The sequence below is a fragment of the Micropterus salmoides genome, unplaced genomic scaffold (genome assembly GCF_014851395.1).
Source record: "Micropterus salmoides isolate LMB-PRFRI ecotype aquatic unplaced genomic scaffold, ASM1485139v1 Ms_hic_scaffold_23, whole genome shotgun sequence".
NCBI classification, from domain to species: Eukaryota; Metazoa; Chordata; class Actinopteri; order Centrarchiformes; family Centrarchidae; genus Micropterus; species Micropterus salmoides.
Genome location: NW_024041484.1, coordinates 10833242 through 10853436, shown reverse-complemented (window position 1 = coordinate 10853436; position 20195 = coordinate 10833242). Strand labels below are relative to the sequence as shown.

General features: G+C 39.9%; 2 protein-coding genes across 3 annotated transcripts; one reads left to right on the top strand and one right to left on the bottom strand.

Annotated features, from left to right (window-relative positions):
• The first annotated feature begins 792 nt into the window (after nt 1-792).
• Nucleotides 793-4802, top strand: LOC119918091 (achaete-scute homolog 4). The gene is made up of 2 exons (XM_038738622.1): nt 793-944; nt 1036-4802. Exons 1-2 carry the CDS (start codon nt 853-855, stop codon nt 1493-1495), a joined length of 552 nt encoding a protein of 183 aa, XP_038594550.1. The 5' UTR covers nt 793-852; the 3' UTR covers nt 1496-4802.
• A 439-nt stretch (nt 4803-5241) lies between these two features.
• On the bottom strand, nt 5242-9149 carry sapcd1 (suppressor APC domain containing 1). 2 transcript variants are annotated; one of them, XM_038738625.1, is made up of 4 exons: nt 8697-9089; nt 6227-6397; nt 5784-5939; nt 5242-5460 (listed from the first exon to the last, which is right to left on the bottom strand). In XM_038738625.1, exons 1-4 carry the CDS (start codon nt 8793-8795, stop codon nt 5371-5373), a joined length of 516 nt encoding a protein of 171 aa, XP_038594553.1. In that variant the 5' UTR covers nt 8796-9089; the 3' UTR covers nt 5242-5370. The 2 variants fall into 2 exon arrangements, with proteins under 2 accessions (XP_038594553.1, XP_038594551.1); XM_038738623.1 differs by having other exon boundaries at nt 6227-9149.
• Nucleotides 9150-20195: the final 11046 nt, after the last annotated feature.

Below are 20195 nucleotides of genomic sequence, written 5' to 3'. Positions count from 1 at the left end.
GTCCCCAGGCGGTACGAACTGGCCGTGATTGTATCTATTAAATGGGAGACGTAAAAGCATTCTGTGTAGAAGACTGACTCTTACATTTTCAAGTAGGCCTAGGCTATGCTACATTTTAAAAATGTGATAGCGATCTGCTTAAAACAGTAGCCTAACCCATCCATCCATCGTCAACCGCTTATCCTGCGTACAGGGTCGCATTTATATATCTATCACACAAATCATTTCAATACCAAAATCCCTTTCTGTGATTGTAAAACAATGTGATGCAACTGCCTCTGACTCAAATTGTCTTAACAGGTAACATCAGAAGCAAATGGAAACTGGAAAACCTCAGGAATTTATCACTTCCAGATTTATTTCTGTTCACTATCCTCTGCATTTCATAGGTTTGTGAAGTGGTGTGAATGTTATATAGGCCTAAAAATATATTTAATGATGTGCCACCACGCTATTTTTAATGGCCTTTACCTTTATTAAATGGCTTCTCCAACGTGGGTTTATAAACTGATCTACTGACCTGCTACTATTTTTGATCTTTCATCCCCAGATTAGTCTAAAACCTTTCCTTATGCCTTTTTATTGATAAATAAATGCACTAAATCGTTTATTATAATCAATAAAGTATGTTTTGTAAGCCCTTAAAGTTTGGCTCATAGTATCATTCATGCATGAAATTGCTTCGCAATGTCAACGGAAGGAAGAAAACGTTATGTAAACAGTTTTATCTTGATGAGAAAGCTATGGCTGCATCTCCGCCCCGGATCACACCCACCATGCATATACCCTCAAAACCCCAACAAACAAGTTGTCACACAGACTGACAAAGTCCCGAACCAGAACTCCCTACCTATGAAAGAAGGCCTATTTAACCACAAACTGGCGAGATTTAAAAGGAAACTATTGCTCAAAACGCGAGATGATTGTGAGGAAACTTTAACTGGGTAAGTTGCATCTATTGTAGGTTATATGGTACATTAATTGCATGTATTTTCCTACTGCTTTATTCAATGTTGCCTCCTTTTTGGTTCATAGTATGGAGCACATCCCATATGTCCCTCCACTGGCTCTCCACGGCTTCTCCATGGATAACAGCGGTGCGCACTACAGGGACGCGCTTCGACTAGGACTGCCCTTCCACCTAGACGCTGCATACCTCGACCCTGTGCACGGCCAGATGTCACCCTACAGACGATTCTCCTATTTCCCTTTTGACGGACCCCTCGGTGTGTGTGATTACTCCTTTGAGCCCGCGTTCATCCGGAAAAGGAACGAAAGGGAGCGGCATCGAGTGCGCTGCGTGAACGAAGGTTACGCTCGGCTCAGAGAGCATCTGCCGCAGGAGTTTGAGGACAAACGGCTCAGCAAGGTGGAGACCCTGCGGGCCGCAATCGACTATATCAAACGCTTGCAGAGGCTGCTGGACTTGAACGTGTCCGGGATGGAGGTGTCGCTTGGAGACGCGCAGCTCCCGCAGAGGACAGTGCAACAGTGATGGGGGATCCAAAACTGGCCTCAGCCACAGAGGGGAAATAGTTTACTAGTTACAGTACAGTTTGTGTGTGTGTGTTTGTGTGTGCGTGTGTGTGTGTGTCTAAATTGTAAAAAAAACAAAAAAACAAAGTAGTTGGCACAATTTCCACTGTTTGATTTTATTCCACATTTTACACATTGGGCAAAAAAGTAGGGAGGACAGACAGCCACAGTTGACTCTTGACCTTTGGGAACACTATGTAACAAAATAGTAAAAGAATTTGACTGAAGATTGAATGAAGTTTGAAGATTAGCTTATTGTGTTGCATGAAATGGTTGTGTTGATATAGTGGTTGTGTGCCTTATGACATGATCAACCAGGTCATTGGTAGTTTTTATGGGTGTGACACTGCAAACACATTGGTGAAAATGAAAAATTCAGTGAACAAAGTCTTTACCATATGTTGTGAACTTGTGAGTTCTGTAAGTAATGCAGATATTCATAAATATGAGTCAACAAGTAACTCTTGGTCATGGTGTAGGGCTGAATATAGACTTTTTTGTGGGACAACTGACAAGTTTTGCACTTCATCTATTTACATGCAAAGGTGAATTTAGTGTAGGTCCATCCATCACTTGGGAGATTTCTAAACAAATAATTTTTAGCGGTATTTTAAATTCTTGTGAGCTTGAAAAGAACCACCTAATCATATTCCTTTACAATTTAAATGAATAATTCCCAATGGTATAAAAGATGGATCCAAGAGTAAAGCCGTGCAGCAATACAGTATGAAATATCTCAGATTTCAGATCTTTATTCTTCTTTATCAATTTTTGATCAGAGTGGTGTTTGTAGCCGTAGTCTACTCTCAAAACCATAGAAATAAAAAATAGTGAAAGATGACTTTGACTAAATTCACCCCTTTAAGCGGACCAAATAAATATCTAAAAAATATCTAATTATTTCGACTGACATAGCAATTACTAATTATTTAATTATTATGATTTGCAACATTAAGGGGAATGACAATTTTTACACCAGTATTTTCATTTTCATTGAAAAAACATATTAAAATGATTATTATGAGATTTTTGAGGGGATTGCTACCAAACAAAGATGTTTGTAAAATATGATCACCAAGACATCTTTGCAGCGCAACAATATTTAATTAAAAATTGTATTTTTACAAACGTTTCACCTTTAACAAATATTGCGCCTACTTTGATTCGAAAATTGCAGTAGGACATATTGCGATTTAGATATAGTCTTGCTAATAAATTGTTCAGCCCTAACGCACACACATTGTGACATTGTCCTGTGGCTGTTTTGACAGTACTTTTTGTATTTTACTTATCACAGCAGGAGAAGTACAGATGGTTAAAACATTCATTAGGAAGTCAGTTCATGAACTGGTACACCTAAACGTAATGTAGCCATTACGTCACTATTAATCACAGCTGTTTTCTCTGAATAAGGTCTATCTTGTCTGAAATTTATATATTTTTTTAGTTATGACCAGTAGAGGTGAAGATTATAGTACAGTAATACAGGCTTAACTGTTCCCTAAAGCACAGAAATGACAAAAAGTGTCTATTCTGAAAAAAGTCTCTCATTGTTTTCAGTCACCTGAGTGCTCTTCAGAGACCTCCTATGCTTACTGGTCTATCTCAGGGTTCTCAGGAAGTTTTTCTCTCCTAATAGCTTAAGGAATGCATTTATCAGGGGAGCCCTCAGCCCCGCAAGAGGAACCTCCAAAGCCACCTCCTCTTCCACACCCTATTTGTGTGTTTATACTTCCCACCTCCGCTGACCTGCACGGAAACAGCTCACAATGTCTGATTTTCAGTAATAGCATAACCACAAATTAGAGGGAAAGAAAGCAAACAATATATTGTATACAAGTAAAAGGGAGACCAGCAGAGTGGAGTTCAAGTGAACCGTGTTGATATGGAAGAAAGGCACCGACAGCCACAAAGGCACAACATACTCATAACAAAGGTGTTTGGCTGAGCAGTATGTGAATTAGAACCAATAATTAGCCAAGTGCTGGTACCCCGGGCTTGATGGTTCAGTGGCACTCTGAAGATAGAGAAGATGAAGCCACTTAAATGAAACCTCTGCTCATGATGGATGTTTTCTTTTCCCAATGCACACAGGCTGATAGTAATCAGATTCCAGCACAGATTCCTTGCAGGCATTGCTCTGTTTTACTGGAAAGGTTGTTGCTGATGCATGAATGTGATTTAATACAGAAGACAGAAGAAAAGGTTTATAACTTCTACTTCATCATCTGGACCATTCCGATCAATTTCTGGAAATTTCTAGAAACATCACATGAAGTGACCTCCTGCAAGATGGATTTTGACTCTGGACTTTTTAAAATCCATATGGAACTACATAATATTCAATCCTTTGTTGAAATGAGGAAAGAAAAGCATACTAAGTAATATGATCAGAGAACACCAGCATGGGCATCAAACACACATTTCCTTAGTGCAAGAGTTCTGAGTTCTGTATTAATCCTGCTAGTGTTGTCTTCTTTGTGTACAGCTGCAGATTTGTGTAGCGCAGGCGAAAAAATTCCTGCGGACATGCACGATGACTTGGCAAGATAAAGTTTTTCAGTTGATCAAGTAAGATCAGTGAAGAGACCACCGGGAGAGGCTGCTGCGACGTGCCGAGACAGAGAGCCCACATTCGGAGACGGAAATGGAACAACTGCGAGCAACAGGACACACAATGATGCAGGAACAGTAGATAGCAAACAATAGTGATTTAACCTGTGGCATGTTGATTAAAGTGTTGCGTTGTACTAAAATTGTGAGCTACACCAGATAAAGGATCTATTGCATTGTACAGGGGTGGAAGAAGTATTTAGATCATTTACTTACTGTCTTACTATCAAAAAACTCCAATAAAGTCCTGCACTCATTTTTTTTTTACTTAAGTAAAAGTGTAGAAGTAATGTAAACAAAATGTGCATAAAGTATCACATGGAAAAACTACTCATTATGCAGAATTGTCCCATTTAGTGTTATATATTCTGTTATTGGATTATTATTGTTGATGCATTAACATGCAAGTAGTACTGTAGTAAGTCAGGATAGAACCATTTTAACTGCGTCATATACATTTTGGTTAATTTGCAGAAATACATCATATTTTATAAACAAATAGATTTTGTAAAGCTTTTATTTTAAAAATTAGAGTGAAAAGTAGAATATTTCCCTCTGAGATACAGTATAGTGGTGTAGAATTATAAAGAAGCATAAAAAGGAAATACTCAAATAAAATACCAACACCTCAAAATTGTTCTTAAGAACAGAACTTGAGTAAATGTACTTTCTACCTTTTCCACAACGCATGTTGTATTGTAAGGTGTATTTTGTCCACTCCCTGCATCTATTTCACACACTTAACTTAAGGAGTATAAACTGTACTTAAAAGCTGACAATCTTAGCCTTTTGCTAATTTAATAAATCCCAATATTGATAGAATTATTACATCATCAGGAAAATATTATTATTATTATCATCATCACCTTTATGGGAAACTTATGGGCCTATTATGAGATTAACTGCAAATTCCTATTATGTGATCAGCTTTTGTAGTTGGGAAGTTATTTCATAGTGCACAATGACAGCAGGGCTTGGCTATGATAGAGGCAGTTACAGACTCATTGTGGCAGTAACAGTAACATGTCAGTCAAGTTTTTCAACCCTTCAAAATTGGTTTGCATCGAAAAGAACCCACAGAAGCAAATGCTGCATCCTTTAACTGTCATTTATTAATTTAAATACATATTTACAAGTGGCTGAAAGTTGGCAACTGTGTGAAAGTTTGCAGTGCAGCTCAAGTGCCTGCCTGTACGCATGTGCACATGTGTATTAATGCAATCAATGGGCCTGCAGTTCATCAAGCTGTTCGAGGAGAGCATCTTTTTCCAGCTCCAACATGGAGATCTGAAGATTCTTGTCACTCACCTCCTGTCAGAAGTAGACAAATAAGACTGAATTACCATGGCCATCTCATAAAGGCACAGACCAATCAATTAAAAATAATGGAACACTTAAGAGATCTGCTAAAGGAGAAAAAACACTCAATTCACTTCAATTCAATAGGGCTTTATTGGCATGTGAAACAGACTTTTTCACAAGTGTGAAATAAAAATCATGTACATAAACAGGAGAATTGACCTAAGATATACTATATATATTAAAGATAGGTTACCACAGAATAGTTTTAAAAAATGTGTTTGAAGATTTTTAAATAGAATATGTAACCTGAGAACCTTTTCTGTTATTCTTACCTGAGTCAGTACTGTGTTTTGCCACCGGAGGTCACTGTCTGCCACTGCATCCAGCAGAGAAGGGTTGCTGCTGCTTGTGGCATTGGGCTCACTCATCACAGAGCCCAGAGAGCCATTCACCCGTTGGATACGACACCTGAGGAGGCAAGACCGAGCCTGTAGAAAAACAGACCGGCGGCTATTTAGAGACATCGTAAGTGACAGGGCACAGTCCTTCATATTGTGCCATCCGTGAGCAGATGATTGTTGAAGAGTACTGTTGTCACTGTCTCACCTAAATCCATTTTGAAGTTAGTGATTCCCTAAAAGATTCTAAGGGACCCTTAAAGGCAGTCTATGCTCTTAAAATTGTGTGTGGATGTAGCCTTTAAATGGCACGGCTCCCTGGACAATCAGTTTGTGTTCAATGCCACAAAAACCCCAAACCCAGCCCTGCCTTGTACCTCTGCTGCACCTTCCTTGCAGGAGCCGACCCCACTTTTGGTCTCGATGTTACCCTGCCTGGCTCTGTTCTCCTCCAGCTGCTGGAGGTACCACAGACGAGTCTTCTCCAGGATCTCCAGACCGGAGCACAGAGCGTCCTTCTCCTTCTCTAGATCCTTCAGACGCTTAATCTGAGATGGGAAGGAAAGGGCTTGATCGGGTTCCCTTAAAGGACAGAAGCACTTAATTTTAAGTTGTATCTTGTACCAACAAACCGGCAAATGTTGGAGCATCCTAGTAGCCGAGGGGTCTTAAATGTTGACCACGGGATCCCACCCCGGGTCAAGTTCAGCCAGAGACACCATGACCTTTGCTACATGTCATGTCCTGTCACATTTCCACTTTCTACTATCTAATAAAGCAGCAAAGTACCAACCAATACTTACAAAATAATCCTAAATGTTGAGTTTGACGATATAGCTGTTCTTATAGCTTGTATAGCTTCTTTTTGTATGGTTATGTGTGTGTTTACCAGTGGAGCTGACCAGCAAGCTTGTCCACCGAAAGTGTAGCCTGCAGCTTGATGTAAAGCAATGTGATCGGCACAGCGCTGCCTGTTGTCTTCCAGAGGCCCCAAGGCTTTGTTTACACCTAAAGAGCAGCGGGGTGCCTTTAGTTCTATTGTCTACACTGGATGGGTTACGTGCACTTTAAATGGCCTCAAACAGTGCTACAACAACCAGGGAACCATAATATATGGTGGTGCTGATCCACCTTTGGTATCATGAGGTCAGGAAATCAGTCATACTATAATTTTCAATAGTGAATGGTTTATTTTAGATGCGTTTGATCACTAAAATTTTCAACAAATGTAAAAAAGATATTTTTTTATTACTGTGTTTTGTGTAACATCACAGCTGTATGTCTACCACGACAATCTAAAATCTATTGCAATTTCCTTTTGGTCAGTTGCCGCTCGGCAGCTCCATTTATAACCATAGAGCCACAGTTAGTGGAAAACTGGATATATTGAGCCTTTAACAGGAAGCTGTGAGGGGCAGACTTGACATGTGGGAATGTGTCACTGGGATGACGGCATCCATGCTGCCTCCAAGACAACACCCAGACATGGAGCAAAGATGAAAAACTGAGTGAAAACAGTTGCAAAAGCATTGAAGTTAAATGTCCAGTATGAAAAGCAAACTCCTGTTGTATTTACATGAATAATTCAGTTGTCTCAAAAATACACAGTAAGTGCTGTAATTTAACCAGTAAAGCTCAGTTTAGTCATCAATATTTTTCTATTGGGAATGTGGGGATTTGTGTGGAGTCTTAAAGTTACACATACTATGTATTTTAAATGCTGATTCCAGCCATTTTAGGCCTAATACAATATATTAATTTACTTAAAGGCAACAAAAATAAATAAATGAAGAATACAGAATTTCTCTACCAGAAATTTGAAGAATACAGAATTTCTCTACCAGAAATTTATGCCTGGCACAGGAATAAAACAGCATTTAGACCTCCATGTTGGGAAACAAAATTTATAGAAAATACTATATAACAGATTGACTGGATCAATAAAATATAATAATCAAATTAATGACTTTAACTCTTTTTGATGTCGGGTAAATATCTTTTAAGTGGTGCACCGCAGGCACTTGGAATAATGATCTCAGTATTTTACAATATCTGATGGCTATGACTATTCTGTTGTCAATGAACTTTGACATATAATAAATTCAATAATAATACATTTTATTTACGGAGCGCTTTTCAAATACTCAAAGATGCTTGTACTTGCTGGTAGTCTCAAGGTGATCCCAAACACTTGCAAACATGTAAACATATGTAAAGACGCTGTAAAGTCACTCAAGAATGTATGTAAAGGGGAAGGACAGAAAATAAGAAACACCTATCAGTATAATATAATATGCAGTCCAGCACAACAACAACTTTAACTATGATCTCAATGTATAAACATATACATGTTTTTAAATACAGTTTATGTTGTACATGTGTAAATTTAACCTCCTTTGGTATCACTTAAAATTTCAATAGAAACTTTATTAAAAAATTGTGCACCTTCTTCTACATAATAACCCAAAAGAGACATTAACCATTCATTCCACATTACAGAAGAGTAGAAAAGGTCACATAAATGCACCTTAGCCAAATGCGCCAAATTGGTGACACAGACTCGAGAAGCAGTAAATACCTGATTTGAGTAAAGTCACACTTTGGATGTGTGGTCTTTTTAACAAAAAATGGCCTGTACAGTACAGCCATGTTGTGCTGAAAACTGGGAAGCAAAACACATGTGGGTACGCTGGGTGGCTGATAAGAATCACCAGCTCAGGAGAAACATGCAACAAAGACAGAAGGAGATGTAACTGATTAGGGTAATTTTTCAAAACAGACATGCACACTCATATCGCCCTCTACAACCCCCTCACACATACACACACACACTACCTCCCTCCTCACCCATAGGTAGAAGCGGAGTGCGTCCAGGCTGTAGAGGCTGGTCCTGAGGGGGATGATAACCACGGTGTAGGAGCCAGAGCCGGAGAGACGGCAGGCCATGGAGAGGAGATCAGTCACTGACAGGTACTACTGCCCCATACAGCTGGCTGGACAACAAACAACAAACCACAGCTCGCCACCGGCTGACTCAGAATAATACCAGAGAGAGAGAGAGAGAATGAGACGGCAGGAGTGGGGGCAAAAATGCAAGCACGATACACAGGCACAGACAGCATGGTGCCCCTGGGGCGCGGTAATGAAAAATTCCACATGTCACTGCCATGACTGGTTGATCGACATACAGTGACACACACACACACACACACACACACACACACACACACACACACACACACACAGAAAGAGAGAGAGGGTGGATTGAATGAGAAACTGGCAACACAGGATCAAGTAAAAGAGAAAAGAAAACAGTGAGAGGCATGTGGCAGGAAATATAAAAGTGGAGCTGTTGATAGGATATTTGAGATGAGGATAGAGGTGTGATCAGACAGTTGCCAGCTCCTGGGTGTTCAACAACAGCAACAACACTGATAAAAACCTTTTTCACCCTGCAGCTGAGCTTTATGAGAAGGACAGGAAGAAAAACGGCTTTAGTTTCAACAAACTTTCTATGCTCAAAGGATTGACAGAATGTTCCAGAGATCAGGTCGCCCTGCAGCTGAAGTGGAAACATGACATTCCTCTGTTGGCGCTGCAGAATGAAAAGAGCATGTGATTATGTTCTTCTTGGTTTCAGTGAGCGCTCGTGTTTCAACATGTTCCCTGGAATGTGACACAACCTGGGGATGTGTGAGCACAGAGGTGTGGATTGTGTGCCAGTGCCCATTATAGCCGAGTACCTGAGGAAAGCAGTTAAGACAAACAAACAGATGAGTCAAGTGTATGTTTGGAGAGCAGGGGCAGGGACAGAGGGTGGGGTCCTTGTGGATTTCAGCCATACTGCATTGACAATAACATCGTTACTATCAGCACTCAGCTGTTCAGCTGGTCAATGTCAGCACAGAAAATAAGTGGCACATGTTGTTTTATTACTGCCTCAGGCCAAACTGGCTGTTTGTGGATGAATGGAAATCCACAGTAACACTGTTGGAAGGGTTTTTAGTGTACTGTGATTTATGAGGGAAGGACATGAAGCTTTAACCCAATGACGAGATTATTGTTATTTATTTATTTTTTGCAGCTTCATTACAACAGTATTGACTATTGTTACAGATACACACTGGTACATAAGTGAAAGAAGTACTCATCCTATACTAAAAATAAAAATACCAAGACAACAATTTAAAAATACAAGCAAAAGTCCCTAATTAAAAAATCTACTTAATAATAATAATAATAATTATTAATTTCTTAATAGTGATGCATCAGTGTGTAAGCCACACTTTATTACTGCTGCTTGAGGCGAAGCTATTTTAATTATTTTATATACATTATATACATTGACGTAGCAAAGACCAATGGACCAAAGGCGTTCTCTGCATCCAACCCAATTAACACTACTGTCCTGAGTCTGTCTTTGACACATATATCCCGTAGGCCCGAATGACCAAGTTTGATGTTGTCCAGTCTTTTAGCTAATATTGATGTATACATTTTCTAGTCAAAATTAGTAATGAAAATGGTATGTATTGACCACTGTCTAGTTAGTCTTTTCCTTCATTTGGGTATGACTGTAATTGTAGCGTTCTTCCACAAGGGGGAAATCCCTCCTTCCTTTAGTGCCCAAGTACATGCTGCTTGAAATCTTGGAGTAATCTGTTCTCTGAACTTTTTGTATGCGTTGTTTGCTGTGTGAGGCATAATTTTACCCCTAATACAATTTACATGTGTCCCACGGCACAAATAGTGATGAACTCCATTGTCATTCTCTTTAACAAAATAATTTTCATTTTCAATTTCCAGTTCTATTGTGTGAGGATCTTTTAACATGCTTGAATTTAGCCTCCAGAGTGTGGTCACTTGTATGAGTGAATGACCAAATTTTATTTAATACTCAAGTTTCACATTTTTCTGTAAGTGCTTAAGAGGCATCTCTCAAGCACTTACAGTAAAAAAAAAAATTAAAAATAAATGGAGAGAAATTGTTGGTATTTGGAATTAAAGGCACTCTACTGATTTTAAATGTCAAAGTCAATTTACTTGTCATGGGGAGAAGTGCCCAGCCTGAAAAACATTTAGATGCTGTGCCTGTGCGGGGGCTTTGGCAGGTGTGCTAAATGATGTCACAGTGATGTCACCAAGGTTATCTCGTCATGGGGTTGACACTAGAAATTTTAAACAGAAGCGCTCAATTAAAAAGTGAGGGTGTAAAGTTCAGTAAAGGTGTGTGTTTAACAGGCAGGAAGATTCTAAGGGAGAGATAATATTGAACTGCATTATGGGAAGTGTAGTATAATCTAGAGTTTTTTTAATTGACCCATACCAAGGACTAATATCAACAATTAAAAATGTCTCACCTTCTGCTGCATCGATTTTGACCATTCCTCCATCTCTTTAAAGCACTGCCGCTGAGAGGGAGGCCATACATACAGTACATATTGTGTTTTGATTAGACATCTTAACGGACCTCCCTGTTTGATGCTGTCAACATAGGGCCTTCCATAAGATCCCACCCACTAAGTCATTACAGTGCTGTACAGTAAAACCTAAGAAACACTAAATAATTTATGGAATTTTCTTTTTATTATTTGACTTGAAACTTTCTTCTGTAATGTAATCAGGTGATTTCCTGAACCAGCCCTTGAAACCTCACTATAAGTAGCAGTCCTGCTCGATCACCAGCAGAGATCGCCAAAAGTGCACCACACCTGCTGGAGTTGTGAATCATGTTCTGAGCCTTCTGACATTTTGTGAGCCTTCACGATGTCCTCACTAAAGTTGTAGCTTTCACAAAGCACCAGATGGCGCAGCACACTGAAGATCCAGAGCAGTGAGACTTTGTCAAAAGTGTGTCAACTATTTTCAACCTCTCTGCACCCCATATGCTGTGACGTGCCTTTGCCATGTTTGCTTGCAAAAGGAAATAAAAAGTGGAACAATAATACAAGCTTCATCCCAATCACAGAAGATGACCAGATTAAGACCCCTGAGAAGTCACTTTTACACAACACATGTATAAATGAGGTATTCCCTGTATAAAAAATGTCGTATTTCTGTAGTATTTTCATGTCAGATCACAAACTGATGTCAAAAAAAGGGGTTAAGCTGCTACAGAGGAATGGCTCTCTCACATGGAGCCTGCAGGAAACCCATGACCCCCGTGTGTTACATCATGAGACACACTGCTATTAGACTCTCACCAGAAACCTAAAAGCTCTACATGAGCTTGTGAAATCATAAACACTAACAAATGATGTGTTTTCTACTGTGATTCCTATTTTTAGCTGATTGTAGCCACTTGCACTTAAGGCTGTTTTCTGCGCAGAGGTAAAGACAGAAGGGGAGATAAAATTGAAGTGGGAAAATAATCTCCTTTTAAAGAGGCCACTTAAAAGTGGAAACTCTAACTCACGTCAGCAGCTCTTTGTTGTTATTACAGAGATGCAACAAGCAAGATAACATCTTCACAGCAATAGCATTAATATATTCACACAAGCTACATTTCACACATTTATTTATATTGGTGATGTGTTAAGTTTTAAATACCCCAAGTTTAAATACACAGGGACACACATATTGCAGTAAGCTTCTTTCCCTGTATACTGACTCTTTTTAGTCACTACTACCACTTTGCGGCTGAGAGTGGGCCCCTTGTTGCTTCCTGTCTCCCTTGTACGCACACACATATTTGCTCTCTTTCTGTCTCTACTACTTTCATACAGAGTTTTAAAACCACTTTGAATAAAAATGACACGTAGACCCACATACACAGGCAACTGGAGTCATGTATGTATCTTCAAAAAACAAAGTAAGTCAGGAGTGAGGAAGCTCAGCCAGGCAGAATTGAGACATTATCCTGGGCCATAGAAGCCGGGCACTCCCTTTCGCCTGTCCAGCCCACGCCGACACATGTCCACTACAAGGCTCACTGTTCCAGATCATAACTCTGAGGAATCTAATCCACATATATAACCTCCCCCCATAAACGCTCACTTCAATCATGAATGAAAGAACTGCATCTCTCCTTGTCCTCATTACAGAGTGATACTAACCTCCTTGTCCTGACAACCAAATCTATGCAATCTTACTGCACAAATAATGTAACTGAAACTGAAAATCGCAAGCTACAGCAAGCGATATTGTAACCTGAAACACAGGGGCTAAAATGTCAGACCTAGCAAAAAATCTGCAAGTTTTTCTTATGAAATGCTGGATAGTTTTAGATATTTTAGAAATGAATACCTTGAGATTAGAAGGGAAAATTCCTCAAAATGCTCGCAACTCACAGGCATACACAACTTGGGACAAGGTGTTACAAGTGTCTTCATCTTGAGGTAACAAGCCAAAAAAGTTGGGAGACTCTGGTCTGTAGTATGGACACTTTTCTGCTGATATAAAATGATAAAATTCAACCCCATTGGCTGGTGGGTCAGTCATTTAAACATTTTTAGAACCAAACATCATTAAAAGCCACTGAACTTTATTTTAAATTCTAGAGTCTGGGATTTGAATATTTCACTCACAGAGTAAACATCATACACAGTAGCTTCAATGAACAATGTACAGAATATAGATGATGCTGTCATAAAGTGAGAAATAACATGTTTTTTCCAACCTTAAAGGGATACTCCAGTGATTTAGCATTGCCCTTCCATAAAGTCTGCGGACTGATGAGACAGGTTATACTAAGAATGGTCACAATAGAAGCAGCAGAGGCCGAGATATCCTCATTTTTAGTCCCTTGTATAGGTCAAGCTCCAAAAACACAGGATCCTACATCTCCCATAATGCAATGAATAGTGTCTTTCTTTAGACCTGCCTGCCTTCTAAATGTCCATTTCTTTCAAACGCCACACCTCCAGTTTGTAATACCTTCTGCTAAAAATGGTAAGCCAAATCTGAGTCAACCCTGATGACATCATCATGACATCAGCAGGGTTGCTTTGTCAAACTTTTGAAATCTCCCTCCAGAGTCACAGTTGTTTAGTTTTAACTGTTTCTTCCACTCCCTGTGGAAACTGAACTTTATATGTGGAGTGTCTCTTTGAATGGGGAAATAAAAGGGGAAAATGTGACGTCAAGGCTTCAAGAGACAAACACACACTGCTTCCCAGACAGGAGCAAGTGAGGACTCCATATAGAGAAAGCTGAAATCAACGGTGTTCAATTTGGAAACTTGGTCATCCCTGTGGCATCCTTCACATTACATACTGGCCGGGGCGGGAAAACATGCACGTGCCGTGTGCAGCTTACTGGTGTCACATGACTTCTGGGCACTTCACCTCATATTTTCCAGTTTACTGCTTAGTGAGTGCCACCAGTATGTCCAGTTTAAGTATTTTCTTTTCCTTTACTTAAAATCATATTTTGATCCAATAAGAATCACAATGTTTTATCATTTCATCTGTTTTTCTACCGTTCTTTATACCTTTCTGCCTTGGCTTCCCTTGACAGTTTCATGCAGTCAGACAAAGCACACAGCTGCATTTCTTTTGGAAACTGTACCTAAGCCCAGCTGGCCCAGTTATCATTAATACCACGGGCCCCCAACACAGGGACTCCAAATATTGACTCCCTCCAAAAAAAATATAAGCCTCCCCCCTCCCTCCTCTCCTGTTCCAGCTCTTCGCCCTTTATCCCTCATCTTGAGGTCTCTGCTCGACCCAGTCAGGCGTCACTGCTCACAATCAGAATTTTGGCAAACATATATCTTTGAGGAAACCTGGTGTCACACTGTAATGTAGCTTTTAAAGATGGATTCTACATTTTATTTAATGACTTTTGTACAGTGTATGAGCCACAGTGTAATCTTTCCAATATACATTTAATCATAAAAGCAGCAAAACTCCACTAACAAGGTCTCTACCCACAAATGTCAAACGGATAAGGCTGACTGTTAAGTCTTGCAAGCAGATTTCCTATCTGGTAGTTGCAGGTGTTAGCAGATAGCATGAAATATCTGATTTTCCTAGTAAAAAAAACAGTTTAATCATATCTGTGACACTTTCTGCTCAATATTCCAACAACTCAAGACAGCAACAGTAAGATTATTGCTTGCAGGCCAGGCAGCACAATCACGCATACACATTTTCCTCTCTTTTCAGCATTGGCTCGCTCACTCCCCCCCCCCATTCATTTATCTCCTCATCCAGCCTGTCACGCACTTGCAAATAAATTCCGTGCCCTCTCCTTTTCTTTCCCTCGCAAAAACACGCACATGTTGTCACGCTCATGCACAGCCAAATACTACAAGGTCGGGGCCAGATGCAAACCAGATGTTCCCCAGATGTAGATAAGGGGCGAAAACACATCAGCTGAAGCACACTACCTTTTCACCTCAGCTGCATGGAGCAGAAGAGGCAGATGCGGGACACAACTCTCCTGGAGTTTTGAATGGCAGTTAAAGTATATTTTTCAGAGAGTTCCTGCACTCGCTGACATCATGTTGCAATGAAAATAAGCATGTATAATATTAAAGGAGAAAGGGTATCATTTGAAAGCAGTATTTTATGAATTTGTGGGGGAAAAGTGTTGACTTTTTTTGGTTGAAATATTTTTGCTTGACTTTTACATAATGTACATAAGACATTTCTGTGTCTCGCGGTGACTTTCTTTCTAGTTTTGATATTCAACTGTTCTCAAATTCAACTCTGTGAGACCAATACAAGGCCCTCTCAGGTATGAAAACAAAGGATTGATTTACACCCGCCTGGCCCCGCCCATCACCCCTTCCCCCTCCTCCCCACACCCCCAAACATGCAAACACAATTTCCCAAAGAGCACGATGTTTTCACCTCAAAGCACAGGCTGCTCTTAAAAGAACAAGCCATGCTTTACATTTACAGATAAACGCACAAGGACGACATACACTGACTCAGAACACTCGTGTCTCCTTGGGCACATTTCATCTTAAACCTGTTCACCCTGACATGCAAGCTCTCCTGGTGAACCCCTGACAATATCCAGCTGCCAGCGAGTAGTCTCGCTCTCCCTGCACCCCAAATTTCTGCACACATACACACACTCTTTCATACTCACACACACATGAAATCAGAATACGGCTCACTCCCCTAGCCCTCCCCCACAACCCCACCTGTGGCCCCCACAGCTGGGTGAATACTCCCATGGAAACTCCTCCCACTTACGTACGAAGTACTTGTACTGTGTGTGTGTGTGTGTGTGTGTGTGTGTGTGTGTGTGTGTGTGTGTGTGTGTGTGTGTGTGCGTGTGACTTTTTGGTTCACTGCCTTTTTAATTCCTCTGTGTATCTCAATACTCTCAAAGTACAAAGTTCCAAATTTAGCTTACACCCCCACTGATCACTTGCATTTGGAGATAAGAAATGGTAGAAAAAGTTGCAGGGTGTTGCAGTTACTCCCTGTTCACTTTTATATCCCAGTAAGAATTGATTCGGTGATTTGCAGGTCAAAAAATAACTGGTTAAGACAACTGCCTTCTGACTGGTAAATCGCATGTCTGTATTTCAGTGAGTAGGTTCTGCTACGTAAATGTGGTTGAGACAGTAGTTCTGTGTAACATGTTCCTCTGAACCATAAGACCCTACAGCCATGCTAACAGCTCAGAGGTTGTACACAGGTACAGTGGTGCTTTGAGCAAAATGCACCATGCTCACAATGAAAATGCAAACATGCTAATGTTTAGCAGCTATAATGTTCACTGTGTTTATCATCATAGTTTAGTGTGTTAGCTAACATGTTCTAATTATACCTAAGTACAGCTGAGAATGTCCTGATGGCCCTCGATAAAAATTCAAAGTTATTACAGTTCATCCTCAGGGGGACATGAATATGTGTACCACATTTTGTCGCAATCCATCCCATAGTTCAAGAGACATTTAGCTCACAACCACATAAGTCAACCTCATGATGGCACTAGAGGAAAGATTCAGTGATCATTAACATTATTAGGATTCACCCTGTGGGGACCATGAATGTCTGTCCAGAATTTCCTGACAATCCATCCAATAGTTGTTTATATTTCAGGCTATATAATATAGCTGTGAACTGTTATAGCCCACAGGGATCCTTTACTAATACAGTTTGTTTTGGGTCAGATCTCTATCTGCTGTTTGAATGTTTGCTTTAATTTTGGTGCTATCTTGCTGTATTTGTCTGCCTTTTGTCCACACCATGTCTCTACATGAAGTCTCTCTTCTTCTCCTTGTTTGTAATTTGTCATGGGACTTCAAATTATCATTGACGTAAACAATCTACTGTCTGTGGTGAGCGTCTTCTCAGTATTTGCTTCCGCAACTTAAGGGCAGAAGGATGTGGAAACCCCCATACAGCACCTGTGAACCAGCAACTTCCTCTGCTCTGGTTTTTGCCCCGTTCTCTCCATCAAAACTTCCCCTTCACCAGACAGACTTCCTGGTGATGTATGTAAATGATGTACCATGTGGTACATCCTCTTGGTGTTTCACTGAAGAACACCGTCAGCACCAAACCCTTAGTTTCAAGGTTTTGGAGTAGCCATATCCTGACCGATAGCTTTCTGAAACCTCTGTCTCATCCAGAGTGAAACCAAACTCATTTTTATCTCAAAACAACAAAGTGATGCAGTACGTAGTATTACTATGGCTGTTATGGTTGTCTTGTCAAAGATGAAAACACTATCATCTGCTGTTATACTCCATAACATTAATTAAAGCCATAGTTCACTCATAGTACAACTTTATTTTGTTCCATGCTTTTGTCTCTTTATTGATCAAAAGAAGGAAAAATATCTTGTGTACATGACAAGCGTCATTTGCAAGACTGATGAATAACTTACTGCTAAATAAAAAATGACCTTTAAGGAATAGTTCCACATTTTAGGAAATACATTTATTCACTTTCTTGCCCAGAGTTTAAACCTGGCGCTACAGCCTGCAGCAAGTTAGCTTAGCTTAGCATAAACCACACATAACCCACCGTAAATCCATTATTACTCTTTGGTTATTTAGCAGATTATACAAATGAGATATAAAGTGCTTTGCTTTAGATGTGCTGTTGGGGAGATTTTGTTACCATTGGAGGGAGTCAGGCTAGATGTTTCCCACAGATTCCAGTCTTTATGCTAAGCTAAGCTAACCAACTGCTGGCTGCAGCTTCAAATTTAGCGTAGCCTACAGACACGACAGAGGTGTCGATCTTCTTTAACTATTGGCAAGAAGTGTAAGATTTACATCCCAAACTATTCCTTTTATAAGGCAACCTGGTTAATATAATGGTATCAAAGTGATGACTTTATTCTGATTAATTAAATCTACATTTAGTTAGTCTTCAGTTTATTCTGTGTGTTTGCTTTATCGTGAACTGAATTTCTCATAAGCGTTCTCAAGGACATTATAGTTCTTTTCTGGGAGGCATCCTGCAATAAGGCTTTTTAAAGCTGTATTATGCTCTCTCTCACATGATGAGTGTCCTCCAAAAAGCATTACGTTACAGATCATTTCCAACTGCTTACCATACATTTGTAAAACACTGCCTTTAGTTGTAGGATATATGTTTGGTCACCTTCCTCATGGCTTCTCTGTTGTGTCCTTTATTTGTTTTACACCCCAGTGAATCAGTAACATTTGAATGAAAAGAGGTGAACTGATTTTTTCTTGTGAACACAAGACCCATCGTGACAGTTCCCCAGCACAATGTCTTCTGATCCGAGTCACATTGCACTATGTGACTGTTGTTTCACAAGTATGCTAATGTACGCAAAGGGCACTGACCGTGGAAGGAAGACAATGGGCTTAATGACTGCATGGCCAACTACAGTAAAGGATTAAAGATGGGAGGGGGGGGACACACCAAAACATACCCAACACTGTAGACAACAAGAAGAGGATTAAGAATTTAACGTCGAACAATAAGCTGACTGTAAATAAAGGTCAGGGAGCTGACTAAACAGTGAGGGATCATGCTGCTGAGGCCTCATTGTCTGCTGGTGAACCCTCAAATATGACAGTGTATAAAGGCCACTTGACACGCAGATTAGTAGGGCATTAGGGAACTGGGCCACAACCCTAATTGACTATTATGCATCCCGATGGGAGAGACCAAAAATTTGCTCAGCATGTAAAAAAACAATATGAGTTGTCAGTGGAGGAGCAGATCATGCAGTAATTATAATTATTTTTAATTTAGGGACTGTATGTAAACTATTAGGTGGGTTAGAAAAGGGAATGGCTACTTTCTCTTAGAACATCAAAATAGTTTTTTTTCAAAAAAATGACAGTAGTCAACAATCATGTCTCTGCAAGAGGGCTTTATTTTCCACTTCACAATTACAGAAACAATAGCTAATAAAACTATAATATCGGTTTTGAGAAACGGATTTTGATGTAGATCTTTCTAGTTAGTAGGGAGTGAACATTATCTCTCAAAACCTTCGGGTTCTTATGCTTTTGGAAATTGCTATGTCAACCCATAATGGGCAATTTGCACACTGTAAAACATTATTCCATTAATGAGACTAGACGGACAAATAATTTTGCCCTGCTGACCACGGCTTCAGATCAGTTGTTTAGCTCAGGAGGGCAGGGATGTATTTTATTATTTACTTTGGAGGACTAGTTGAAATATTGTTAACCTGAGGACGGTCTTACTTTTTAAAAAGTAAAATATAACCACCTCCTAACCAAAATATTTTTCATGCAGTCCCTTACCATTCAGAAACTAAAAGTAAGTCCAAGGTTGGATTTTATGGACTTCTGTGAAACTCATAAACACACTTGGGTGCGTTTGGGGAACTTGTTTTGTTTGCTTTGAGCCTTATGCCGAGCTGCCTTGAAATGTTGATACCCCCCCCCCCCCCCCCCCCATGTGAAAATAGCTTTTTCCTAACCAAAAAACATTCCTCTGTGGTGATGTAATTACTTCTAGGCGACTGCTGTCACACACAGTGCACACAAAAAATGATCCCCTCCATCGTCACTGCTACCTGCTTTGACATTATTAAAACATCATAAACCACTTGCAGAAATATTGCCTACATTTGCAGAGTTCGAGCATGGAAAACAAGTGTGTCTGTAAAACCTGGAATACCCTTTCTTACTGAAGGACGTCGGTCGCCTTGCAGGCCTCTCAGATGACTTCTATACTGTGTCACTGAAAAGCTATGCAACAATAAGGCTGCTGTCCATGTAACATGTTTGTAACAGAGAACCTACCAAGGAAGTAGAGAATCTGTTTCTCAATTACAATAGGAAAGAAGAACCTACAGTATTTCATAATAGTTAAGGAAAGAAAGAAATGTGTCATAACGGGTTGTTGGAAGTGTAATGGGAAGCAAACATGATGTAACAAATAAAAGGCTATTGAGGAGTCATTCAGAAATTAAAATAAA

Bases quoted from the DNA above. Each gene is read 5' to 3' on its own strand.
- LOC119918091 (XM_038738622.1), top strand. From the start codon at position 853: ATGAAAGAAGGCCTATTTAACCACAAACTGGCGAGATTTAAAAGGAAA. The intron at 945-1,035 runs GTAAGTTGCATC...TTTGGTTCATAG, and splicing joins TGTGAGGAAACTTTAACTGG to TATGGAGCACATCCCATATG.
- sapcd1 (XM_038738623.1), bottom strand. From the start codon at position 6,499: ATGCTCCAACATTTGCCGGTTTGTTGGTACAAGATACAACTTAAAATT. The intron at 5,940-6,226 runs GTACAAGGCAGG...GTTTTTCTACAG, and splicing joins GCAAGGAAGGTGCAGCAGAG to GCTCGGTCTTGCCTCCTCAG. The intron at 5,461-5,783 runs GTAAGAATAACA...TACTTCTGACAG, and splicing joins AAAACACAGTACTGACTCAG to GAGGTGAGTGACAAGAATCT.